General features: G+C 40.7%; 2 protein-coding genes across 4 annotated transcripts in view; one reads left to right on the top strand and one right to left on the bottom strand.

Annotated features, from left to right (window-relative positions):
* Positions 1–408: 408 nt before the first annotated feature.
* LOC128880982 (splicing factor 3B subunit 1) lies at positions 409–8,411 on the bottom strand. Of its 2 annotated transcripts, XM_054131607.1 has the most exons (19): positions 8,162–8,411; positions 7,717–7,895; positions 7,544–7,630; positions 7,334–7,460; positions 5,260–5,339; positions 5,002–5,169; positions 4,703–4,919; positions 4,207–4,611; positions 3,672–4,135; positions 3,223–3,580; positions 2,851–3,143; positions 2,646–2,771; positions 2,352–2,573; positions 2,092–2,274; positions 1,817–2,005; positions 1,554–1,729; positions 1,202–1,474; positions 892–1,108; positions 409–819 (listed from the first exon to the last, which is right to left on the bottom strand). In XM_054131607.1, the coding sequence occupies exons 1-19, from the start codon at positions 8,187–8,189 to the stop codon at positions 661–663; spliced, it is 3,951 nt and encodes a 1,316-aa protein (XP_053987582.1). In that variant the 5' UTR covers positions 8,190–8,411; the 3' UTR covers positions 409–660. The 2 variants fall into 2 exon arrangements, with proteins under 2 accessions (XP_053987582.1, XP_053987583.1); XM_054131608.1 differs by lacking the exons at positions 7,544–7,630; positions 7,717–7,895; positions 8,162–8,411 and having other exon boundaries at positions 5,667–7,460.
* A 676-nt stretch (positions 8,412–9,087) lies between these two features.
* LOC128880987 (uncharacterized) overlaps positions 9,088–27,981 on the top strand; it is a 31,132-nt gene continuing 12,238 nt past the window's right edge. Inside the window, exon 1 of one of the 2 annotated variants that reach the window (XM_054131616.1) lies at positions 9,088–9,433. In XM_054131616.1, the coding sequence (XP_053987591.1) occupies positions 9,409–9,433 (25 nt within the window). In that variant the 5' untranslated portion in view covers positions 9,088–9,408. Of the gene's footprint in view, positions 9,434–19,424; positions 19,849–27,981 lie in introns of those variants that run through there. The other variant, XM_054131615.1, reaches the window with a different exon arrangement.

Here is a 27,981-nt window from a genome sequence, read left to right as displayed (position 1 = left end):
TTTGGAGATGCAGACATTTTCCATACAATTTTTATACAAAAATTGCTACGACCGATAAATATATAAATGTTTCATAGATGAAAAGATATGCAAAACAACCATGACTGTATTCTCCAATGATACTTAAAAATTGTAATGTACATACATAAGTTCAATGCGTGGACGTTTTACACACTATGCGTTATTAAATAATGAACTGTCTTGAGAAATTAAAAATAAATTTTTGAAAATACATTGCCGTTATCCTTATTTAATTATACATTAATCAAATTTTTCGTAAACGCCACTGCTAAAATTAGAAATATTGTGCGATATAATTTTGTGCGATATTAAAATAATTACATATCCATTTTACTGATATATTAATCAATTGTATAGGAACAACTTAAATAGATATTGAAAAGAATGTTATGATATGAAATTTTTTATTCGTATAAGGACTGACACATCATCGGGCAAGTCTTTAATTGAACGTGATTTACGTGTAACTTGATTAGAGTAGTCCAAGAAATAAATACCCTCAAATTTCATTGCAGTGTCTATCTTATGTGTTATATTACATACAACTATTTAGCAGATTTTGTAAACAATTATAAGCGAATGATCCTAACTTTCGTGAAGATTATATAAATGTATGGTACACATCATTTGCATAAACTATTACAAAACATAGTCCAGTTCATATCTAATATATTGATTCTTTGGATCATTCATAATTCGGGGATAACCAGCTACGAGAGCATCCTGTCCACCTATATAAAGAGAATTATAAATTTTCCAATATACATCGCGTACTTTTCGCGCCGGATGGAATAATCCCTGCAATTTGAAAAATGTTGTTATTATAAGATTTCAATTAAAAGAACCAACGTAATCACACAAATTACATACCTGTAAGGTATATTGTAATATTTTAATTGGCCCAAGTGCAACGCGTAATCCATCCACAGCGTCCATAAATGCTTGTACTAGATGTGGCGAGGTTTCAAACACATTGGGCCATACATGATTTAATAAATGAATCAGTGCATCCTCGCAACCGAATCCGTAAACACCTAATGCCATGTGCTTAATGGCAGCGCATGCGGTCTGTCTATGTACTAAATCCCTGCAATAGTAATAATAATAAGAAGAAGAAGAACGAGAACAATAATTACGAGTCCGTAGAAAGTAGTAAATATCGTTACGAATATTGTTTTACCTGTCCATGAGTGCATCTTCCAATAGTGGACTAACAGCGTAAATGTAATCCTTTCCCATTTCTCCAATGTATTCAAATAAGAAGGACAGAGATTTTAAAACACCGTTTTGCACGTTTAATTCGGGCACTCTGTATTCGTTCATCAATGCAGGAAGTACCGTGAATGGACTACAAGTTTCAGCAACAATAGCTATAGCTACCGTAGTACACACGCGATTTTGACGTTCTTGTACTTTTAGATTATTTAAGAGTGTTGCCAACACATCATGAGGTCTATAAAAAAAACAATTCATCGATTTAGGAATTATCGAAGCGTATTGCATAATAGAAATGTATTTAAATATATAATTACCCTATCGCTTTTGCGATGTAACCGAAGGTATTTACTGTAGCTCTCCTAATCGCTTTCTTATGAGCCTTAAGTAATTCTAGAAGTTCGAAACATATTCTCATCCATTCTCTAGCGGATACGTATTCAGGACCTCTGTCCGCAATTCTACCTACAAGATCGATACAATTTTCTTGTACCTGAAGAACAAAAATTTGGTGTTAAGAATCGTGTACATTTAAATTATATTTTATAGAGACATGTATTTTTATAGAAACAATCCTGACCTTTTCATGTCTGTTTTTCAATATAGGAGTAAGTCGTGGTAGCAAGTCTTTTATAGGTGGTGTCATTTTCGTCATTCCTATAACATTAACGATAGCTTTCAGCGCACCTAAAATGCTTCCTAATACTTCAGGATATTCTTCACCTAAATACTCGTAGAGGACAACACCTAAATGACCCATTAGTTTCTCCTGTTAATGGATCAAAAATATTTTGTTATTGCTATTCTCGATATGAAATACTTTGTACAACGAAACCAACAAAATAAAGGGTTTACCTCCTGACAGGTTTTCATGACAACGGCAATTCGTGAAATTAAGTCAGCAGCTTGTTGCCTGACTTTTGCAGACTTATTATTTAATCTCCACAATATCGTACCGCATATTTGCGGAAGATACGCCTTCACCCTTTTGCCTAGCGTGTTCACGATAGTGCCAAAACCATTTAACATTACAACATCCTATAACGAAGTTAAATCATGGTATACGCATAAATTTAATTAATAGCCAACTAAATATCGAAGTAAATACTACGAACCTCTGTTGTCTGTTCTTGGAATGCGTATAAAATACCGTCTATGAGTTGTTCTTCTAAACGGGAGTCAACATCTGCAGCCCCCAAATTACCCATTATTTTTTCAATAGTTTCCATAACCATTTTCCTGTATTGTTCATTTTCATCTTTCAGATCATCTACCACGCGATTTATAATTTCCGATGCGCCAACTTTGTTGGCGATTTCTACCGTTGTGTCTACGAGCTACAAAATTAAGATCGTAAACTTTACGGTTTTCCTATCGTTTGTAAATTTACGTGTACATGGAATACATACTTGTCTATAATTTCTACGATCCAAAGCCATTCGATGGTTCCAGAAGTGTTTGAAGAAGTGCGGAAGAATTTCATCTTTGATATACTGCGCTTCTACACCATCCGTTCCGCAACATTGTTTCACGACCTATTAAATACATGTATCCAATTATTTCAAGTTTAATGAAATCACGGACATTAATGGTATCGTAGTTTATAACACTTACTTTTAACACAATCTTTTTCATTTCTTCGTCGGGTGACTGGAATTCACGTATAAGGATTAACATCACTTCGCGAGTATAGTAATTGGCATATTCGGCATCCATAAGGGGAATTAAATAACCGATTGCTTTCAAGAACGCGGCAAGACCTTTTCCTCTATGCGTACGAATACCTTTCCAAAGTGGTTTAAGAACAGAGTCAAAACTTTCGATACCGTAAGGTGTTGCTGCTTCAGCCAAGGCAGCGATAGCTAAAGCGGTAATAGTACGGACTTTCTGTTGCTCGTCGACCAAACCTGTAAATTAATAAATGTTCTTTATATGTATATAACGCTTTAAAATATAAGAGCTTAGCAATTGAGCGTAATTAATTACCGTGTTCTATAATTTCAACTAAACTCTTCAGATGCGGTAATATAGCGCATCCCATGAGAATAGCGATTTGTTGTACAATTTTAATGCCAGTGTGACGAGCTTGCCATGACTTTTTGCTGCGACACACAGCTTTAAGGAATGGAAGTAAAGAAGGAATTCCCAACGCTGACGCGACCACGGCGAACGCTCTTGCCGTTGTGTTACGTACGTATTCATCGATATTGTCGATATCCGGTCTCATCGTGGATATCATCGTCGCCAAACCAGCTGCTTTCGCTAGGTTAGAAATAATTTCTCTGCCTTCCACGCGAGCATAGTAATCTTCGTCGATCAGTAAAGGTTCGATGACGACCAAAATCTGAAACACAAATTTTATTTTTATGTTTACCAATATCCAGAGCAACCAAAATTATGTATTAGGGCTATCGTAACATCCGTAACAAATTTACCTTATGTACATAAGGCCTAACCAAATCGTCGAGTTTGTAAAGAATACGATCTATGACTTTTACAAGAAGATGACGTTCTTGATCTTCTAATGTAGGGGACATGAGGAGAGGGAGTATCTGATTGAACAATGGTCCCGCGCCAAATTCTCTCGCTTTGTCAGTAATTTGTCTTAGAGCCGCTTTCCTCATCGGCGGTGTACCATTTTTAATTTTCAAAAGCAATTTCATGATTTTTCTTTCCTTTTGTTCTTCAGGGCTAAGAGTTTCTTCGTCAACGTCGACCAGTAATTTATCAAAATATTGTGCGTCCTCTGGCTTCATAAAAGGTAAATTTCCTTTCGGTTGATTGTCTACAAATTTCGCGGTTTTATCTTCGGTTTGGATGAAGAATCCTTGCGGTGTACCCGCGATTGGCGTTGGCGTAGCAGTGAGTTTCCTTGCAGGCGTACGAATCGGGATATACCCTGTAATAAAAATATATATAATTAAATATTCGCTATCGAGTACTTTTTATTACGACGTTTATATTATTTACCCGCAGGTTGCTGCAAAACTTTGTATCCAGGTGGGAACAAAGCGTCTAATTCATCGTCTGAAAGTGGTCTATTTCTTTCATCGATTTCTCGTTCCCAGCGGTATGCTTGAAGCTGTTCCGGTGTCATCGACATCAAATGTCCAGGCGTTGGAGTAGCTAGTCCCATAGCTTTAGGTCCCGTTGGCGTCACTCCACTAGGTGTTAAAATAGAAGTCTGATGAGGCGTTGTCAGAGGAGTTGCTGGAGTTTGCGGTGTCATGGATCCAGGTGTCTGGTTCGACGGTGTTTCGTCCCATCGACTTCGACGCTTGCTAGCAGACGGTGTAGGTGTTTCTTGAATTAAATCGCCCGCAACCCGATCGGTTCTTGGAGTCTCGGCCCAACCGCTACTGTGCCCAGGTGTTTCTATTTTTTATAAATATAATAGTAATTCCTAATTAGTTCAGAGACAATTATGATAAAATGCTCGAATATCGAAGTTGAAATATAAACTCACCGCGTTCAGTTTTCGGCGTCTCATCCCAACGATTTCTACGGCTCGAAACAGTTTTCTCGTGAGATGGTGTCTCTCTGCCAGGAGTTGCCGCGCCAGGTGTTGCGTGTCCTGGAGTAGCATCCCACATTCTCGTACTTACGCCCGGCGTTGCACCAGGAGTTTCACCACCCTTACCATGACCAGGCGTCTCATCCCATCTGATCGCAGCTGGAGTTACCTGATTGGATTTAAGAAATAAATGATCGAATCTATCGTCCTTTCCGCATTGAAAGTAATATCGAGAGTATTTCTTTGCTTACATCCGCGTTATCCCAGGATGTCGGTGTCGCGCTAGAACCAGTCAATTTTTTTGGTGTTGGAGCATCATCTGTTTGATCCCAACGACCTCTTTTCTTAGGCGCAGGCTTGGGCTCACCGTTTGCTTTCAAAGTCCCGTCTTTGGCTTTTTCGGCTAGTTTCTTTCTTAACTGCGAGTAAACGGAAAAATAATTATACAAATGTTTGTATTATTTTGACAAATGGTTATTAAAGAAAACTTAAGTAAAAGTTAAACGTACCTCAGTTTCTTCTCCTTTGAGTAATTGTTCTCGCATAATCTCGGTGTATGTCCTAGAACCGATGTCGGGAGTCTTACCACCTGTAATCAAGAATCAAAAGTCACGCAAAGCGCAACTATTAGATCATTGTTCGAAAAATGCTCAAACTTTCAAAAACTTCCGAACATACCTAGTCATTTTATTATAATATATATTATTATTAAAATGCCCTTAGAATATTTTGGTATATTCTAAGTAAACTACTGAATTCACTCTCATTTCCACGTTGCATATATCATCAAATCAAATGATAATAAAGCAGTTTTATAAAGGTAGATAAAGAGGACAAGTCATAAGTAAGATATCACATTAATTGCACAATGGATTTGAGGAGAGCTGCAACAGTAGATGGCATATAGCATACGTACGTGAAAGTTTGATGCCATAGGGAGCACTGTCCTGCTCAAGTCTTCCACATCGAAAAATACTTTAGCCATCTAAAAATCAACTCATTCTTGTTATTAATAATATTTGCACACCAATCACTCATACTATTTTTCAATATTTACGATCTCACGAAAGACGTATGATACAATGAGAATTTAATGACATATACGTATAGCTCTAAATTAAAGTGGTGAACGAAAAAGTCTATTAAAACAGAGATGAGCGAAAGTATAGGAACTGAAAGTATGATATGGAAAGTCTCATTGTATCATTTATAGGACGCGACTGTAATGCTGTGACAATTCAATCTCGCTTAACCTTCGACATAGTATCCTCGGTAAGCAGATGATTCCAAATGTGCAGACCGTCACTAAGATTGGAAAAAAATGTTTACATTAGTATGTATTTGAAAGAATCCCATTCACTCTCTTCACTCAAGCCAGTTTTTTCTACTTCACATTGCTTCCACAATCTGAGTACAAAGAAATCTTAAATCTATTAACTACTAACAACTGAGGTGTTACCCGAAAGTATTCTTTCGCGTCTATTAAATGAAAATTGTACGATTTTACGTACACCTCGTTAAAATTAGCTAACAAAATTATGTAAATCGTTGCATTTTTTTTCCTCAGTTATTGTAGCCAGTAATATTACAGCGATATAGAAATGTATGAATTACTTAAACACTTATATGAAAATGAAGCGTCAATGGCATAAATTATTTAATTTTACATTTTTAAATATTAAAAGTATTTTGTATGTGCTGTAGTATCAACATATCTTCACTCGATATATACATAGGCTTATTTAAGTAACATACAATTTTATATGGGTCAATGTGTACAGGCTTTGATTTCATGAAAACATTTAAGCAATTAAGGATGTCAAAGATGCAATGCATGATATATAAATTAAACTATACTGTAACTAATTTTAAAGAAATCTTGACGCTAAGTGTTTATTCATGAATTATCGAGAAAATTAAGAAAACGCGATGTTATCGAAAAAACAAAATTTGGTATATTTATAATCTTGCTTTTTTGACAAAACTTGGTGTTTTACATTACAAAAATGAATCGAGGAAAAAATAATAGTGAATTATAGGAAAGAATAATTAAATGAAAATATCATTTAATTATTAAAATTTTCATGTTTTAATCACAGATGGAGTGTTATTATCTGACACGAAAAAGTCAACTTAATTTATTTTTAATACATACATTGACCCCTATTGTTCTGTACACCACTTTGCAAAAAAACTATGCATAAAATTTGAGTTTTGTTATCTTAAAATCAGGTTGACTTTTTCTTTTGCGCAATATTGTAATACGTTTAATACGAGTTTATTTTCTTATAAAACGTAGTGATATAAGCTTCGTTGTGCGTATATTTTGTTACAATGTAACCAATACATAATTACAAGCCATATTTAAGAATTTCAATTGGAGCAGTTCAAAATAAATATTACAATATAAGATTATTGTAAAATTTATTATTTTTACATAAGAAAAGTTGGGAGCAAAGGCTGTAGTGATTCATTACATTGCTCCAAAATATCAACAAGAATAATAATATGGAAACACACTTAATATCTAATTACCTGTTCTGGTTTCATAACTCTTAACTTAGAAGGAAAAAAAATACCAACCTTCTGCGAAGGGATCAACGCGCTCAGGTGATATAATCATTCTGCGCCTTTTTTGTCTATATTCATCTTCCCTATCCGCTATGGTGGGTCGTCGTCGGTCCGCAAACGGATCGTAGTCTTTCTCGCTCTGATTATAATAAATTAAATAGGTGTTATTAATAGTAATGTTATAACTAATTTTAACAATATATTCTCTCTTAAATTTATTACCTGCGCAACATCATTGAGCAATGCTGCCGGTGCATTATAACCTGGTCTCTTATTGGTACTAAATGTTGTTGGTTCATAATCTTCGTCCTTAAAGAATTAAAGCAGATTGAATTAAAGCCAATTATAACATTCTGTTTAGTTATAATTTAAAAATACTAATAAGGAGAAATTACCTCAATTTCATCGTTAGCTGCAATGGATGTCACATAGCCTTCGTATTTATTATTACTTCCATCATAAATGTCTTGATCGTAAAACCCAGTTTTCCCTAGACCAACTTGATCTTTCTCCGCAGATGCATTTTGAATTTCTTTTTTCTTTGATTGTATTTCTCTTATTTGTGCTTCGATATCTACAAATTATGTATAGATATGAATAGCAACAATTTATTACATCCTAATAAGATTAACAGCATACCGCGAATCACTGATAAGAGAACGAAGTCGCTCGAGAATATTTTGCCGTATTACAAAACATTTCAAATAAAAGTTGTTACATATCGGAGCTTTCAAATATACACAGCAAACGAATAAATGAATAATTACAATGACATTTAGCATTTTAACATAATACACTATTCTTGTTTCGAATAGCCGAAGAATTTACTCCATAACAAACCTTCGTGCGTTCTGGGAATGGAATCCATCGTGAGCGTTGAAACCTAGTAGTAGGTTACACTCGAGAATCCTGTCAGAATTTCACCCAACTTTATTTTTGGTAATCGAGGACAAGTATTATCTTTATATCATCACGTAAGGGTTGCCCATGCACATCGACGATAACATTCGATTAAGTGTGAAAATAATAGCAGCGGACTAAATTCCGTTCCTTACCAATCTTTACATTGACATGGCAACAACGCAAGATGGCATACTACAAAATATTTTTAAACTATAAAGGCATATTCCCATAAAAGTCGCATTTACAGTTAGGGTTCGTATTTGTAATGCTATGAAAATATATTTAAAGACTGGGAAGACGCGAATTAATATATTTCAGATATCGATATATAATTTTAAGCAACGATACAAGAAAAATGCTTTGTAATATCGTTAAAAATTGTCACGAGAAGAAAATATGATAATATCACCATCTGGTAGCGAAACGTTCATGTTTGTAGTGAAATAGTTTCTAGTTTTCGCTATTAGATGACGTCACTGAGCCAGAATTATCGACAATTAATATTCATCCTGTTTTAGTAGATAAGCCAAAGATTAAGAGCTTGGAGGATGGAGTATTACGTTTAGGATCGTGTAAAATTGTGTTTATATATATAGAAAAGCGGAGTATATAAATAATAATTAGTGTGTACTTGTAGGAAAATTCGAAATTTCACTGAACTCGATAGCCATCTAGTGGTGAAGACAGAACTAATCTCAGAGTTTGATCAGCGCCTCTATCGGGAAAACGCTCAAGTTTGTTGCCGAAAAAGTTCCTACTTTTATTGCTAGATGGCGCCACTTACAGTGTTTTGTGGTTTCTTTTTTACCGACTTGTCGGTACATCGCCATGATATCGAAACAACACATCGAGAAATGTTTCGTTGATGTTACAGTCGGTCTTATGTTCGCCTATACAGAGTACAATCACAACGAGTCGTTATCAATTGTCCACTTCCGCGGGAGTGGCTTATCAGTGGAACATTTAAGGGGGTTAAAAATAGAATATACATTTTTTATACCGTTATATGGCCCGATCTTATCTGTTCGGAAAGCTCGAGATCATCGACAGATATTAGGAGGTCTTATACGCTGCATCATCTTACTTTCTCCACCCACACATGAAGCAAAACAATGGTTGATCCAAGGATAAAATGAAGATGAATAGGAGAAGAACAACTCGGAAGAAAATAAACATGTCGTGCAATGGGGTGGAAGAAATCTTCTCAAGGTACTTAGTTCTTATTAAGAAACACCTATTTAACTGCCATAAACGAAAAAGTTTACTGTCATCAGCCACTATTAGAAACAAATAGTCGAAGAAACACCGACAACGAGTTATCGACTCTCGAAACACATGAAAATAAAAATAACGACCGACTGATAGCATTTCTTTCAACCATAATAATAAAAATGACTGATAATTAATATAGATATAACGTCTTCTTGAAACTGTATCGATAACATCGATTCGTCTTGCATAATAGGATATTACAACTTTTTCTAAAAATAAACTTCGAGGAATCATTGTCGCCGTTGATCTAATCAATTTTCAATCGATCTCTCTAGTTGTGTTACTTTGACAGGGAACGTGTATGTTAACGAGTCGCGTACGTTGACGAAAGAAAGATGAAGGAAGGAGACTCGCAATGAATAATCTTATGTACGCGCATCTACGTGATCGTTGTATCGAGTAAAATATCAGCGTTGATTATCGATACCTTACCAATTAGGGGGTTCACGTTTATGGTCAGCAACGCATTATCTGCAGACGAATAAACATTTAACTAGCGTCTTCGTTAAAAAATCTTAACGCGCCACTGTTTACCTAGGCGCATTGAGCTCTATCCTAACTGGAGTGTGAACTGCGAGAGAGAGAGAGAAGTCGGTTCGAGAGAGAGGCAAGATGAGTGATTCCGGTGGAACTATCCTATAGCAAATTTATGTGTGGAGGGAGAACAGACTCCTCTTTGTTTGAATTTCGCGGCACTCTAGGAATTATTTACAGATTAATTATGTACAGAAACATTAATAATAATGACATAATAATGAAATAGTATAGATAATTTACATACCATAATTTGGATCATACAAATATATACAATTTGGTATAGAGCTAAATTTGATTATTTGTCACAATTCAATTTATATTGTATTTATCGAATTTTATGCGGAAAAGAATCTGAAAGTAACTCACTCGACAATGCTGAGCGATGCTCGGGTAGATTACGTTACGGCGTACGTTTGTTCCCAATAAATTTGCTATAGGATAATACCGGAACCACCCATTTTGCATTTCTCTCAGACCTCCGTCGCCTCTACTTCTTCCTACAGTTGTTCGCACTCCAGTTAGGATAGAGCTTAATGCCTAGACGTTACTATCCAACAGAATTTGATAATACGAAACGTGTTTATTTTTGCATAAACAAGTATCGTGATCAACATCAGCTAACAATGTTTTCCTTAAATTAAAAGTTTGTATAGGAAATGCGCGATATTACAGGAGGTAACACCATACGATGTTAAACGATGTTATACGTTTCGCTAACCTCCAAATAAGTATCCGCAATGTCGACTGTGATTAAACCCCGTTGATCCTCGGAGACAATCGATCGATCGATCAAGCTGCCTCGACAAAACATGCAGATAAACATTTTACTTTCAATAATACATTCCGATAAAATAATACGATATCTATTAATTGGCTTATCGTCGAGAGTAGCGTGTTTTAACAATTTCCAATGAAATTATAGCAAATAAGAAAGAGGCGTCGGACTTCTCGTCCGTTTCCACGCTATCGGGGTTTCGAGCCACACGAGCGATAAAGAGATTTTGATTGATCGCGAGATTTATTTTCAGAGATCTGTTATTTTTAGGGCACGCATTTCTGCGTTATTATTAATCTGATACGTGCGACGGGTGGCATACGGGTCACTCGTAACAGAAACGTTAATCGACGATTAGCATTGTGTATTTGACCAGATGACTGTGCTCGTTACACTTTGCACGTTGCATACATTTATCGCGATCGATATCGTTGTCGATGAAAAGTAGCGTCAGCGAATTCAACGTCGGTCATTTCCACGGGACCGTCTGCGTTTCCTCGACAGCCGTCTTCCTCGTCACATCGTCTTATGTTCGTTGGACCGCGTATTTCAATCCCGATTCACAACGTTTTATCATGCTAATTCCGTCACGGAAACGTTTTCATCTCGCACAATGCTCACGTACACCGTCTAAATCAGTTGTTTGCCGCGCTCCACGCGAAACCATCTACGTACCTCCTGCACCGTACACATCCGATCATTAACAATAACTTATGCAACCGTCGGATGAGTAGCGGCCCGTTAATGGTGTACCTTTCCCGGAAACGCTGCGAGAGATTGCTTGTCTTCTTGTTCGTTCTTTTTCGTCTTCCGTCGCGCTCGCATCTGTCCGCTTCGTATCGATTTTGCAATAATTTAAGGTGTCGGGTATAGAACGCGCGATAGAACTTCTCGAGTTTAATGAGAATATCGTGACATTAATTTCCGAGGATAGTCGAATTTCAAGTTTCGAGGGTTCGGTTCTGCCCGCGTAATCAACGCCGAGATGTTATTCGCCAACGAGGGAGGTAAAGAAAAAAAGAAGATCGACATCAAGATCGATCGATAAATCTAATCGACAAAAGCATCTCGAGAAGTTAGCGCGAATAGAACCTACGCCTCCCCCACTCTTGCCGCGGCTCAGCTACGCGCGATTTTGTCATCGCACGACAGCCAATTCGGACACGGTTGCCAACTCTAGAGGTTTTGACCCTAGATTTAGGGGAAAAATGTACGAACCAGAATTTTTTTAGGGAGACTTTTGGGGGACAAGTTTTATAGAATTTTTTTTAGCAGAGATGGGCAAAACCCCAGGCTTCGAATAAATCTGAAGTTTGCCGATATGTTTGTCTCGTTTCCTCCTTTGAACATTTTCCAAAGAAGGAAACGAGACAAACACATCGGCAAACTTCCCGAAAAATCCCTAGAAAAAATTCTACAAAATTTCAGAGATGGGCAAAACCCTAGGCTTCGAATAAATTTGAAGTTTGCCGATATGTTTGTCTCGTTTCCTCCTTTGAATATTTTTCAAAGAAGGAAACGGGACAATCACACCGGCAAATTTCAAATTTATTCGAAGCTTAGGGTTTTGCCCATCTCTGAAAATTTGTAGATTGTTTTCTAGGGATTTTGCAATGGCGGCACTCCTAACTGCGCGCAGATGCACAAACGTTTTTCTGTTCGTTAAGGTAGTCGTTCCCCGTTGAAATTTTGATAATAGAATAGAAATAAATAAATAAACAAATAACATATTTCAGGAGGTTTTAAATAAAATTTCGGTGTTTTTTTAACTTGCGTCAGGGGAATTCGTTCTGTATTAGTTGGTAACACTGACTTGTATGTCCCACCGAGCGGCGCGTACCATCTGTGGCTCACACGTACACCACGGTTGCCAACCTGGAATTCACATGTATCCAAATCAGAGATGGGCAAAACCCTAGACTTCGAATAAATCTGAAGTTTGCCGATATGTTTGTCTCTTTTCTTTCTTTGGAAAATGTTCTAAAGAGGAGAGGAGATAGACATATCGGCAAACTTCAGATTTATTCGAAGCCTGGGGTTTTGCCAATCACTGATTCAAATCATTTTCTGTTTCTAAAATATATTGCCACCGTGGAGGACTTAAAACCCGAGTGTTTTATTTACCGAAATATTCAACAGTAACTTTAGAAGCTTTCTAGACAATGCGGACAAGTGAGACTTATTATACTTTACCCAGCTATTACAGGAGGCTTGTCGCGTTTCTTTAATTTTATCATCAGGTTTCATAGCACGTGCAAATGCATCGCACATGCGAAATGAAAATAGACTCATTGCGCCTCTGTTACCGCGGCCTTCGCTTCGGCGCATATTTGCTTACAAGGTGCGTCTTGAAAGCACTGTAAACATTTAGTAGTCTATCTACGAGCTGATTGCGTATCTCGTTTGCCACGTGCAGGAAGATCGAACACCCCGGCTTGTTTTCCAAAAATTGCTTTCGCTACGCGTGTAGATTCATTTATTTATCCTGCCGCGACGGGAATAACAGAAACCGAATTTTTGATCCGTCGTTGCCAAGACAGTACATGCTTAAAAGGCTTCTCTACAGGTTATTGTAGAAAACTTGACAATGTCCATGTGAATTGACCGAAAATTCGCCGATTTCGTTTCGGAACGAGAACAAAAGAGGCTCGACGCGTTTGGCGAAACATGGCCGAGAGTGGTCGCGTCGAATATCCGATAGACGTACGCGTCGAATTAATGAACCGACGCTGAAACGACCCAACAAAAGTCTGTATTTCAAGAGAGCTATATTTAGCTACGACGATGTTTCGAGAAATATAAAGAAACGCGGTAGATGCTAATGCCAGTCGACGATATGAAATTCAATGCAACGTTGGGAACCCGTTTGCAAATTTAATGCGACAGACGATGCGCCTTGTTCGAACGTACCGATCGGTGGGAAGATCGTCATCGTTCGGTAAACATGCGAGTGAATTACGTAATTAAACGGTTTTTGTCGCCGATATGATAACAGCCTTCGTTGACTTTCTACCACCTCTCGACGCTCGTTTAAAGGCCTGTTGCAATTTGCTATTTTTATTCGACACGGGTAGCATTAAACGTATCGCTTCTAAGTTAGGCAAGCAGTTTCTCCGATGTTACGGAAATTTGTTTATTCTCGCGTCGAGGAAAGAGAACGTATCCAGAGGTCCGCAGGGACCACAGGACGTTCTTCTAATCGTTCTCAGCATTCGATGACGATATCGACGCCCACTGACGCAACTTTTCGCGGGTATTAATCGCGATCGCTCGGGGTCAGATGGACAATCGAGATCTAATCGGGACGCGATAATTGGACGCCGGCGACGATTTCACGTTCGCGGAAACAAGTCGTACCCGCAGACATACCCGAGAGCTAGGTGTACCGACTCCGTCCAACACCGACGCATCGCGTACAGTGTTTGCAACGGCAGAATACATCGTACGAAATGTGAGATGCTCGTTAGTCTCGTTCCAGGTGGCTCGTTATCGTCGGTCGCAGTGTGTCAAGTATCGCATAAGTTAGCCTCAACGCGTGACACTCGTGTAACGCCTGGTAAAGGAAAAATTATGAAAGAAGCTCGTCATTCAGTAAAAAAAAAAGTAGCGAGCCGTACGGATCACCGAGGGAGATGAATGGTTTCGGTGGCGGTCGGTCCGTGTCGAACGATCGACGCGATCCGTACTTCGAAACCTGGAGATTCTCGGGTGCATACGTGGTCGCGATAAACATGTTATTTGCGGCTGATGTTTCGCGCGCGATCGACGAAGGTTCTAAATAAATTTTATCGTGCAACGGCCAGATAATGGATCGATGTAAATAATTCCGTCGATGGTGTAACGCGATACGCGATGTTCACGGTGTTGTTCGGTCTCTGGCCACTTCTCGAGTTACGTTAATCGAATTATTATTTTGTAAAACGTAACTTTGTTGTAATGATCGTAAATGTAATTATTGTTTCGTCAATGTAAATGTATCAGCTCGTTTTGTAAAATGAAGGGGTGTCAGGAAACGTTTCGCTGTAGTCAAGAGAAAATAAGTCGTTTAGTTGATACGAATTCGACACTAAATCCTACCGAGGTGTCACTTGTAACCATTTCTACTGTGATCGAACAAATGACTTGTCTTGAAAAGACTTTTGATCGAATGCAAAAATATTTCACGCGTTATAATCGAGAAATTTGATATCTGCTTTTTCAATCCGTAGTATAAAATATAACCTTTCAAACGACACGTAGCGTGTCCCAATAGGTTATGTATGCTGGTATGCACAAAAGTATACGGTGTTAAATCCATCTAGCGGCAAAACGCCACGAACTTTCTCGAATACCCATTATTACCTACAAGGGCTACGAGATTAGGCACAGGTTGGTTCTCAATTGCAACCAGGGCGCTGGATGCATGTAACGATGCAAGCGATGTGGTAAACAATCTTTTATCAGAGAAACCGGTTAATTAATTTCGTTATTACACGACTGACCTTCTCAAACATTCGCATCTGTTCTATAGAAAATTACATCATCGATCACGAACAATTGCTCTTACCGAGATCAGCTAATTACTTCTAGCGCGTCGCGTAATTAATTCTGGTCCTCTGTGTCGACAGACAGATGATCGTTCACGGTTAGATAAACAACGACAACGCCGTAATTCGAGGCGACGCGATATATAACGAACGGATTAAATCTCGGAAGGTTGCGTTTCCAGGGAAAATGTTTAAAGTGGAATTAGCGGGACACAAACGCGGCTATAATCTACGCTGGTGACGAGATTATGGTAATACGACTCTTTTGTACGGTGACGTGCGGCGACACGCGGGTTCAGTCGGTTTTAGAAGCGGAAGAACCTGGTGAAACGGGAACGAGATTCCTCCGGGCGGGAAAATTGAAATATTATCCGTCATCGTTGACGAAACGCGTGCCTGGCAATCATTTTTGACAATGAACTTGCGCGTCGATCTGTAACGGAAGACTCGTTCTTGATCATTAAAAATCTGACGATCTGTTCCGAAGGTTCACGTACCGAGTGATTTTTAATTTTTATTTTTGAAACTGAACGTCGGACGAATAAGTTGTCGATATAAAAAAGTTTAGTCTATGTCATTCTCCGTGAGATGATATTTTTTTATAAATCTACGAGTCTAATTTCTCGAGGACGGATATTTACTTAAGTCTACTGCCCTTGTATTTACTCTTGTTTCGGCAATTTTTTTTTTTTCAGAAGACACCGGTTGAGAAGTTTGTAAACCTTTCGCGGAACGGGAAGGGAAGTTCGAAGAGAATAAAAGTGACCGCGCCACGCTCTTCGAACATTTGCTCTCTCGAGTGACTCGGTTGTGTAAACCTTGGCACATCGCACGCCGCGCGGTTCCTTATTTCGTGCACACGTCCGTGGTATACCGTATGCACACTAAAAAAGGTTACTTTCTTGCCTGGTCCATTCTTATCTCGGGAACGTTACGCGTCCAGTCGAGGGCGTTTTTGTGCTCGCACGCTCGCGGACTCGTAATCGTTGAGCACAGCGACAATTTCGAACGTCAAGGATTACGAAAGCTGAGCCGCGACCAAAGATTAAACAACGACCACTTGGGAATTGTGATTTAATTTAATATACGCAAAAACAGATTAGATTACATAAGTATGGCTATTGTTGGGGCTGAACGAACCAAGAAAAATACTATTTTAAGAGACTTGTTGCGGTATCGTTGATTCTACGAACGGTAAACAAAGACTTGTGTGTACAGTATTTGCGTTATCCGTGCGTCAAAATTCCAGTGAATCATACCACTGGCTCCCGAAATATTACGTCCGTTAGCCGCGACAAATATTATTTTGAGAAAAGTAACTCGGAAGTTCCGCGTAAAGTACGATAATGGATGCAAAGTTCGAAACGTCGACGAAAATATTTTTTATAGTGTCGTTGCAATATTGATTCGATATAGGAGATCTAACAATAAGATAAAGTCGGTTGAGCGACACGTTATTCGTAGCTTATCTCCACAGTGGAAGAGAAAGCAAGGTGAAAGGACGAGGTTCGCTGTTTGGTAACCTGAGCCTAACTCGTATGCACACACGAGAAAAATAAACATCACTTTATCCAGGAACGACGCGTAGCTCGTACATTCTAGCACCGTTTGGAATTAGATTTATTATCCCGTCACTGTTGCCTCGTAATTGGCAGATAATGGCTCTGTTCGCGATAAAAGTTTAACGAGCTGATCATAGTACGCGCACCTCGCGTTAACGCGTCGATTGCCTTAAAAATTCACTCGAAAATTTCTACGAGGCTACGATTATGTTTCTATAATTGGTAATTATATCATTTAAAGTTTGGGAAGGTTTTTACTTTTGAAACCTGTTCGACATTTATACATTCTACAGTAAAGTCCCCATACATGCACAAATATCTCTACCATAAATCCCTTGGGGAGTCAAGGAGTTTGATCGCCGTGCAGTGTTTACACGATCGTATATTCTCTAATGGCTGCCGACGAGCTTCGAACGTAGAGAAGGACAGAAAATAAAGAAGAGGACGCATTACATTGTCTCACCGACATAACATGGTGTTTTCACTCATGTCAGTCCTCTTCCTTTATTCGCTGTCCATAAACGGACCCATAAACCAGTGGTGGGCAAAACCCTAGGATTCGAATAAATCTGAAGTCTGCCGATATGTCTATCTCCTTTCCTCTTTAGAATATTTTCAAAAGAGGAAAGGAGATAGACATATCAGCAAACTTCAGATTTATTCGAAGCCTAAGGTTTTGCCCATCTCTGCCATAAACCATGAACGCACTAGATCGGTCCAGTGATGCCTTCCAGGACGCATTTTTTCGCGCATGCGCGGCCAGAATGACCACAACAAGAGAAATGCTATAGCTATTGTTGTGGGTATGAGTCAGAGATGGGCAAAACCCTAGGCTTCGAATAAATCTGAAGTTTGCCGATATATTTGTCTCGTTTCCTTTTTTGGAATATTTTCAAAAGAGGAAAGTAGATAGACATATCAGCAAACTTCAGATTTATTCGAAGCCTAGGGTTTTGCCCATCTCTGCTATGAGTGCGGCATCACGAATATATTTGTCCTTATTATTTATATACTGTCTATACTTTTATATTGTCTTTATATATCGTCCTATCTTTATCCTTAAATCACGAATATATTTGTAAAATTATGAAGGGGAATTAAGATACCCCTTTTTAGTCGTGCGGGTACTTGGTTGACGCCATGTTCGCCGCGCATGCGCGAAAAAAAGGGTCCCGGTTGGCATCACTGTTTCAGTCCCGAGTTTGCGTATTCATGGAGATTTTACTGTATTCAAATTTATTTCGTTTAAACGCTTTAAAATGTCAGCGATGGGTGACGTGGAAGTGAACGTGTCGATACAAAATTTTATTTCATCGCGAAACTTCCCCGAACGCGAGCCTGAAATTTGTTTTTTTTTTCTAGCTTGACTCACCCGATCCTCGCTGTTCGCATTGTTTACGGGAATAAGTTGCTATTTCTCGGAAGTGGTTTCGTGTGACGAGGTGCGCGATCGTCGTTTCACGGTATTCAATTAACTATTTCGCGTCAGACGGCTTTTCCGTAAAAGATTTTCGCTCGTCATACTGCAATTATTGTCACATGTGCGACCACCTTCGAGAATGCCGCGTCATACATTGGCAAAACGCTCGAGCGGAAGAAAACGTCTAGCGTCGAATAAAAAGAAGGGATCGTTCATTATTTATTCGTTAAGAATGAATTCTTAAACATTTCAAAGTCTCGAGTGGTAGTTGCGAGCACGTGTACGATGCGAACTTTCGACTTTGCCTTTCGCAGAGGAACAGCTTCCTGTGCAATATTCCGACCGGCATTTGAAATTCACATGCAAGATTAAAGTTAGGTAATAGAGTGCTTCGACGCAGAGAAAGAAAGAAAGAAGCTCCGCTTTGAAATAGCTATGCCGATCCACTATCTGGCCAAATATGGTGCACGGAATTCCTACGGTATTTTACAGAGCTACATTAGTGAACTAATATTTGAATATTTCCATCGATCACGGACAGGAGTCTGTCCTTGACTAGCCCAGGTGCATATAGTCTCTCGACCCGACGACCGATAGGTGTTTCGCTATTAGCACCGATAACGGAGGACCTACCGCAACTTTAAAGGTCACAGCTGCGCTGAGAGAGCCGTTTCGCGGTCCGCTCCGGATTATTTCCCGTCGTAAATCACCATTAACCAGGTAAAAACCGATTTCGAGAGCGAGTATCTCGACGCGAGTCGCGATCCAGTGGCGGGAGAGAGTGAGCTTTAGCACGGTCCGGCTGGTGTTCGCGAACTGTGATCCGCGCGGCGGGAGAACACGTGCACGGACGTCGACGTGTATATTATGTCTCGTACTGTATACTGTATGTGCGTGTATAGCTGCCGAAGTAAAAGTAGCGGCGGGGCACGGTCGGGCTCGAGGAAGAAGAGGATTTCCGAGCTCTCTGATCGAGAGCGGCGCGAGAGAGGTGGGCGACGCCGACGGTCCGTGAGCCCGTCCCACGACGCCAACGGTTCAGGCACGATGGTGGGGTGTCGGCCGCGGCTTATCTGGCGACTTTATGTATATTACGATGCCCAAGGCAGGAGCACGGGCAGTTCACTGCTGGCTAACTGGTCGGAGAAGTCGGCGAAATCGAGTCTGAGCACGACGGCACGGTTCATCGAGAGAAACGTGGTCGAGAGCGAGCGACGCCGAATTAAGAGTTTCGGGAGCGCACACGTGCACGCGTACGCACACGTACACGCGCGAACGAGAGCTACCTTGCCGGCCCACCTATCGGGGAACAATCACGGATATATTCGCGCGTGTATACCGGTCAGGTGCGCGAAACCGTAGCCGTAGTGGAAGCCCGGTGCGATTCGGAGTTTGGCAAGCTGATCGAGTCGGTATCGATACTTGGCGGTGATCGCTTCGATCCAGGATGATCGTCGTTGCGTGGTCCCTCTTCGTCATGGTTTCCTTGCTCATCGCCACCAACCAGGCCTTCGTATCCGCTCCTCTGCCAGGTACAGTCACGATTTTACTGAATTAAAAAAAAAAAAGAGTTCAAAGATGATAAAGGATCGGTTGAAAAGTGCCTTACCTATGAATCTATAGTGTCTTATTGTTGGCTTCCGTTACGTCTCGGAAGTGTGTTCGTCGAGATTTCTACAGTTTCGAAGCAGTCGATTTCTTCGGTAAAGTAGAGTCGCGTTGAAAAATGTCGTCGGTTAGATGTTTCGACTGTTAAACGCGAGAAAGTTTGTCACGTTCTAAACTAACGCCTGGGAAAGTTCTGCGACAACATGTTGTCAGCTTTTTCTGTTTATTCCCGAGTCACGTCGTCGCACGGTTACGGGGAGAGACCGTTAACGTTCGCGCTGTCTCCTCGGTGTTTGCCATCGACGCGCGACGCTTCGCAAGGGTCGAACGCGTGCGATCGTATTATTAGTAGCGATGGGATCAACAACCTTGCAAGTAGATCCTTTTGTCTTCGAACAGCACAGATTGTCGTAAACCTGCCAAAGGACGATACATACCGCCACTTTATGAAATTTATCTCAAGAAATTTATCTCAAGAAATTTATCTCAAGAAATTTATCTACATCAAGCGATAGCTTTGATATTTCCAAATAAACGATTCATTGTAAACACGTACAAGTGGATCAATAACCTTGCAAGTAGATCCTTTAGTCTTCGAACAGCACAGATTGTCGTAAACCTGCCAAAGGACGATACATACCGCCACTTTATGAAATTTACCTCAAGAAATTTATCTCAAGAAATTTATCTACATCAAGCGATAGCTTTGATATTTCCAAATAAACGATTCATTGTAAACACGTACAAGTGGATCAATAACCTTGCAAGTAGATCCTTTTGTCTTCGAACAGCACAGATTGTCGTAAACCTGCCGACGATACATACCGCCACTTTATGAAATTTATCTCAAGAAATTTATCTCAAGAAATTTATCTACATCAAGTGATAGCTTTGATATTTCCAAATAAACGATTCATTGTAAACACGTACAAGTGGATCAACAACCTTGCAAGTAGATCCTTTAGTCTTCGAACAGCACAGATTGTCGTAAACCTGCCAAAGGACGATACATACAGTCACTTTATGAAATTTATCCGAGGAAATTTATGTACGTCGAGCGAAAACTTTAATATTTCCAAATAAACGATTCATTGTAAATATATACGAGTGCACAGCTGATAAGGTACATATTTATAACGAAACGTCGAGGCTATCGTTTGGTTTAACACTTTCGCTGCGGACGAAAATAAGTAGCCGTTCGCTGGGAGCAATAGTGATATTTTAACTGCAATTGTGATATTTTTTTTTAACGAAAAATTTCTTACAAATGTTTTAATATGATTATTTTGAAAACATATATTTGCGGTAACTTATTTCGTGTATAATACGATCGCCGAGCAAAAAGACTGAAAAGTGAAAAATAATAGAAACAACCACCACATTGTCACATTCAGAAAATGCCGTTGAAAATCCTTGGTGTAATATGTTGGATAACCAAACCAGAAAAGCTGTTTGATTCTGTAGAAAACTGGAAAATCGTGTTTTTAACGAAGATGTTCTAGCATAATAAAAACAACCGTATATTTTCAGTTGGACGCGCATGCGCGCGATCCGCAGCGAGAGCGTTAAACAAATTCCTTTATTCCTATTCCTTTAAAAATAGGTTAGGAATAACTTACGGGACTTACCGTATATCTAAAAGCATTTTCTCGCACGTAACGACATAAATTTATGCTGGTGTTGATGTCATCCGTGCCGAGCACGCGAAATAAATAAAAAGAATTCAGATCGAAATGTCGCCAGGCGTGCGACTCGAGTCTTCACGTGGCGGCGCACGCGAGCCCCGAAATTTCTGTTTTGAGGTCATTACTTCATTAGCGTTCGCGCGCCGCACATGCTTCACCTGCGAAGCTGTCTCGCGAACGAAGTTTCTGGCAACGTTTCGCTATATTCCCGAGAGGTTGGTAAGACGCGGAAGTCTATAGCAATCATGATTCGTTCGAAACGAGCAATTACACTTTGATCAGTCCCGAGTGACGCTGGATCGCTTTATCTGTCGCATAGGATTAACGCGATTAGAGGTCAAGTATTTTCACGACGACGTCAGGTGTATGGTTTGTAACTTTTTTTTTTAGAGTCTAAAGTCTGCGGTTCTTCGATGATTCTTTTCCTTTCGTTACAACTGTTCAATAAAATATTCATTTCATTCTACGCACAGGACATAATTCACCGATCGATTCAGAGACACCCTGTACGTAACCTCTTCGTAGATATTAACAAGTGAATTTACGTTTTTCGATTACTTAAAATGCCGCGGTACGGAGTTAACAACTCCGAACGAATATGCATAAATCAATTTCCCGATGACATAATACGGCGCCGTCGTCGCAAACTAGATGCCACGGGTCAATTGCAATTTAAATTTTAGTTTACTTCGATCGAGTCATCCACGGCATTTTTCTACGCGGAAAATTTTCTTTCTCGTTTCCCTTGGATCGAACTCTTACCTACGATATCTTTCCTTTTTAAAGTTGTTTATCGAAGCCTTTAGTTTTACGCGAGTTATCCCCAATAAACAAGGGCTTAAGGATTAACGATTCAAACTTATATCCTAATGGTCCAATTGAACATCTCCAGGCTATGTAATATCAAATGTATTATACATGTATGAATGGGTCGGATCGTTACATTTTCGCGGTAACGACAGAAAGGAAATGATTTATCAGGAAAGATATATAAGTATTAGGTTGTCCGAAAAGTTTCTTCTCTCATCTTAACAAGTAATGCGTACACGATATTTTATGTCTGACGTTACGTTATTGAATTGCGTACGATTCATTTTGCTCCAGTGCTGTTATAACATCAACATCTAAGAAATCAGGTGGTCTATTTATAGAAACATTGTCACACAAAGTAACTGAGTGCAAATCACGGAAGAAACTTTGGAACAACCTAATGTAAGGTGCTACAAAAAAACCTGACTACATACAGTATTCGTACCTACGATATAATCGAGACGAATGTTTTCGCTCTCCTGGCTGATACCGTAATCGCGTTTCCCGTATTTGCTCTGTGAACATATGTACATCGTAGGTAGATGTACCTGCGTGCGTTTCGACCGTTGTTTTCTTTTCTCTCGGCGTGCGCTTATTACGCGGAGCAAAAGAGAAAAACAGAGAGGGTCTCGAGTCGAAACGCGGAAAGTCGAGTCAACCGTACAAGTCGAAACAGACGGCGAATCCGAATCCTTCGTTCCGGCGAATTTTCGAACTCGTGTCCAGACGGCCGATCGAAAGGCGTCGGTGGTCGTGTTTCGAAGCGGGCAAGTTTTTAGCGCTGGGAAGCTAAAACTCTTCGGGTCGCCTTTCATAAAAGACCCGTTAAAAATAGACGCGCGCGAGGCAAGACGATCGACACACCGTGTTCATTCTGAAATTGCACTTCACTCTCGCGTGCAGCTACGTTCGAGGGATAGATTTAACTTCCGCCGACGCGAATCGCCGGTATACGCTCGACGAGAATTCGGTTTGAACCGTTGCCACGGGAATTATGGCCGGCTTTCGGCCGCTTCTAAGCCGGCACGGTTTTCGTCCGATCTCGCGTGTTATACTTACACCGGTTCGTGGATACTCGGTGCTTCCTTTCTACGTTCTTACGCGAGCCGATCGTCGAGTTTACGCCAGATTTTAATTAACGCGCAGATAAAAGAAACGATATCGGTCTCTCCTGCGTGCATCGACGCCTTTTATCGGCGAATGATTAAAAAATGAAAAATACCATAACGAGCGAACCGATTAGATTTTTCTTTCCCCTTCCAACCCCCTCTACCCACGATAAGTCCGCGGTCAACTGATTTTATCGGTGTATTTCGAAAGTTCGCTTCTCTTTGTCCGCGGTTATATATAGCTGCCATAATCGAAAACTAATTAACGGGACGCTGGAAAAACATGGACTCCGGCTTCTTCGAATTAATCGATATGTCATCGGGGTTCAACCAAACGTCGAACTCGCGGCTCCATGACGAGTGTTCGTTCCACGTAGGAAACTTCCGTCAGAGATTGATCGTAAATCGAAAGTACGACGCTTAGGGACCGTGCGCGCAACAATTTCTTTGGCACGACGCGATGGAAGGTTAATAGTAAGAAAATTCTAAGAAGAACGGCGCAAGGGTTCGCAGAAACGAGTAAACTGGAGTAAACGTTCGATATCCGATTCGTTCGGTAGTTCGTAAAGCTTCCCTGGAAACGCCGACTCTGGATTCGATGCAGGGCAGAACGATACCGTCTCGTATCGATCGCTGCCCTTTATTAAATTCACCTTCGATTTCCTTGCGAGCACGACTCGACGGTAATTTATACGACGAGACGTAATCCTTGGAGCTGGCTATTACGTGGTAGTAATAAATAGATGATAGATCGTTAAGAAGGAAAGGCGGAGACTGTGGCACAGTGGGTAGTGTGGCGGACTACCACGCTGATGGCCCGGGTTCGAATCCCGGGTGTCCGGGCCGATTTTTCATGGTGTTGGGTTAAGGTTTTAGGGCCGGGTAAGGAGTATGGTGAAAAAAAGCCCTGTTGGCTTAAAATGAGGGAAATGATAAAAAATAAGGCCGCAACTGGATCAGAGTTTCAAACCACTCTGAAACTAGTTGAACGCGACCGTGGATCTAGGTAAAACAAAGAGGCGCAAACAGAGTTTGCAACACTAATTTCAAATCGGTTACTTCCATGTGCGATCGGCCTAAAAAATTATCGCTTGCGCGCACCTTAAATAAAAAACTCAAACTCTCAAACGCTCAGACTATTAAGAATCCATCTGTATCGTTCGATAGCAGCAACTACATAGTACGAGAACGAATCGGTGCTCTGCAAGAATCGCAACGAATAAACGCGAAACGAATCATATCCACGGTTCCGGAGACTCGTCTCGCCGTGAATTGGGTTTAGCGTTTCCCGAATGGTGGCTCGCTTGGTTTCCCTCGAAAAAAAAAAAATAAAATAAAATAAAATAAATCGGAGTCGAGAGCAACATGAGTTCGATTTTGCACGTTAATTACACGCGCGCGCCACTTCGGCCTGGCCGAAGTTAAATACCCCGGCCGGATCGATTCGTTTACCTTAATTGTCGGTCGGTTATCCGTTAACGAGCCTGTCGTTTTCTGTCAGCCCTATTGGCAGGCTGCCAGTGGCCCTTTTAAACCAAGTAGGCCTCGTCGATTGGTTATTGTGGTGAACTGCTGCACCTGCAGAAAACTGCTTGCATGTGCACGACCGAGGCGCGTCCCGCTCGGTATCGGGAATAGAAACAATAAATATCGAAGTTCTCGAGGCGTGGCAGGTCAGAGAACATCGATAGGGGCACGGAATAGTTGGCTCTTTTGATTTTAGAAATCCGCCCGCCGCGATAACGGAAATAAATGGTTGAAAACCGACGATGCTCCCATAGACGAATAAAAATTCGATAAAAATTGCAATCTAAATTGCACAGTTGAATCCATATCCGAATCTTTTACGCATAGATGTTGCTCCGATTAAATGTAACCCAGACGAAAACACGAATAGGAACGATTCTCGCCGATCGGCGGATCGATAATACAGATTAGCCGAGACGCGTTGACCGTCGGAGTGGTACTCTTGAACATTTCTACCGTGATTAAACTTTGTTTACAGGCTTTTTTTTTTTTTTTTTAATTTTCTTTGGCACTCGAGTTTCAAAATTAATTCGGTGATAAAGCACCGTCACCTATACACGGGCGATCGACGCGTTAACGAGCAATCGCGACGATACGCAACGCTTGTATTCGAGGCACGCGTATCCGTTGCGCGTGAAGCGAGCTCTTGGCGCAACGTCATCGACGAGAAATCTAGAAAACTTAAACGACGAGGATTGCTAAAGTGACAAACGCGTCGAATGACGACGTCGCCACCATTTATACGGAACTCTCGCAAGGCCAACGAGTATAAACAAACAGTTGAACGATGACCGTACCTGACTAAACGCTCGACAAAAAATTATTTTCTAAAATGTAGCGACGGATCTCGCTCTCGTTTCGTTCGGCTTCGGACGTTTTGCACAGCTTTCTAGAAGCTTCAAAGAGCGATAGCGAACGCGATACAGATCTATCGTTAATCACACATTCATACGCAACGAAACGTGCCGATCTTATCTCCCGCTTTTCCGTGTTTACAATCGAACGATTGGAAAAACGTCGCGAGCGCATGCTGTTGCGTCGCAAACGACCGTTTTCGAAACGCGTACGATTTTCGAAGCTATACAGGGTGTCCCAAAAATGTTGGAGGTCCTTGAATGGGGTGGTTCGGGAGGTGATTTGAAACAACTTTGTCCTTAGCGAAAATGTTGTCCGAGGCTTCGTTCAAGAGATATTAAGAGAAAACCCCGACCAATCAGAGCGCGCGGTTACCGTTGGAGCGGCCGCGGTAGCGAATGAGCGCGGCCGCCTAGCGCGTAAGCGTACGTTCCAACGGTATACGCGCGCTCTGATTGGTCAGTGTTTGTCCGTTAATATCTCCTCAACGAAGCCTCGGACAACAATTTCGCTAAGGAAAAAGTTGTTCCAAATCACCCCCTGAATCACCCTTTTCAAGGACCTCCAACATTTTTGGGACACCCTGTATATCAAGCATTACTTTTAAAGTTTCGTTAGAAACTTCGACATCGAAACACGTCAACAGCGATTATGACGCTGCGAAGCGTGACCTATGTACGCTGGGCATCTACAAAAACTTGATAGGTGGCTTAACGTATCACGCGTCAACAGCTGCGACAGCTGGACAAACGAAATAATGCATTCGGAGCTATTGTTCCGAACGTGGAACGTTCATTTGTGTGGTGGCTGCGGGCCGTGTTAACGAAGACTGCCGCTAATCGCACCTCTAATAGCCTGTGCTAACTTCTAACGAACCACTCTCGAGAAACACGGCGATTCGCGATAATGAGCAACGATTTTCTAAAAGCGTTTGAATTTTCGGTCGACGGGAAGAAAACGCGATAACGAACGGCCTTAATCGCGTAATGCATCGTTCGACCCTCCGCGTGCGTTTGGACATAAAAGATAATCCACCTTTGATCCGTTGCGCGTTCAATAAAAATTATCCGAGTTATAAAATGGAATTATGTTTCCTATCGAACGAATAAAAGCTGATCGATGATCGAATAAACGCTAAATATAAATTGTTTTCTGCGTTTTCACTCGTTATTTGTTATTCGATTAAAATTCTGGCACCTATCGCGAGAGCTCGAGAACTCCTAAATTAGGACTTCTTCTAATTGGTTGAGAACATTCCTTTCACTTTTCACGAATTATGTTGTTCTTGGGTTATACATGTATTACAATATGGTCTAGAGGCAATGTTAATATAATTTTAATACAATTTAAATTTGTCTGAGTTTCTTGAATTTCCGTTAAGGAGAGACAGTGACACGCTAACGATAATAATTAACACGAACCGCTTCTGAAACGCCATCTTTCGATCTTTCGGATCGATGTTCAATCACGACTGCGACCGTGATTGTGTGATCACGGTGAAGAATCATTGGTAGTGATTTTTCGCGCCATCTCCTAATAGGAACCTCAGGAAACCGTTACACTCGTAGCCGCGGCTATATTCGCACCATCAGGCAACCGTGTCCCCGTTTGTGCAAAAATTGCCGCGTGACTACAAACTCGTCCGTCCGTTGAACGAACAACCGTCTCCCCGGTATTTATAAATCCAGACAGCTCGCGGAAGACAGGCCCATTCGAACACCGGTACCTACGCGCACGTGAGAAATTTCACCGATAGTCGATACCGCGCGACGTACTCCGTCTGGCCATACAATTTCAGAAACGCTTGGTCGCTGAAAGGAAGGAACGCTCGAACGCGTGCCGCGTTAATCCCGACAGTGCGACGAGAGAGCAAACGAACGAGAATGCAATTGTAAAGAATGATTTTCAAAATTTCACCGCAAGATTTCTGCTGATATTTTTTCGCAACGCGTATCGCCGTCGTCGTCTGTAACGCGGACGCTTATCGCGTAATTTCTCCACCTCGCGAAGCGAGATGCGCGAGATAACGAGTCCGATATTTTTCGAATATCTAGAGGTAATATTTGGCGAG

Source organism: Hylaeus volcanicus, chromosome 8 (genome assembly GCF_026283585.1).
Source record: "Hylaeus volcanicus isolate JK05 chromosome 8, UHH_iyHylVolc1.0_haploid, whole genome shotgun sequence".
Taxonomy (NCBI): Eukaryota; Metazoa; Arthropoda; class Insecta; order Hymenoptera; family Colletidae; genus Hylaeus; species Hylaeus volcanicus.
This window is presented reverse-complemented; position numbering and strand designations above follow the sequence as displayed.

Bases quoted from the DNA above. Each gene is read 5' to 3' on its own strand.
- LOC128880982 (XM_054131607.1), bottom strand. From the start codon at position 8,189: ATGGATTCCATTCCCAGAACGCACGAAG. The intron at 7,461-7,543 runs GTAATAAATTTA...TATTATAATCAG, and splicing joins TGCTCAATGATGTTGCGCAG to AGCGAGAAAGACTACGATCC. The intron at 1,109-1,201 runs GTAAAACAATAT...TTACTATTGCAG, and splicing joins GAAGATGCACTCATGGACAG to GGATTTAGTACATAGACAGA.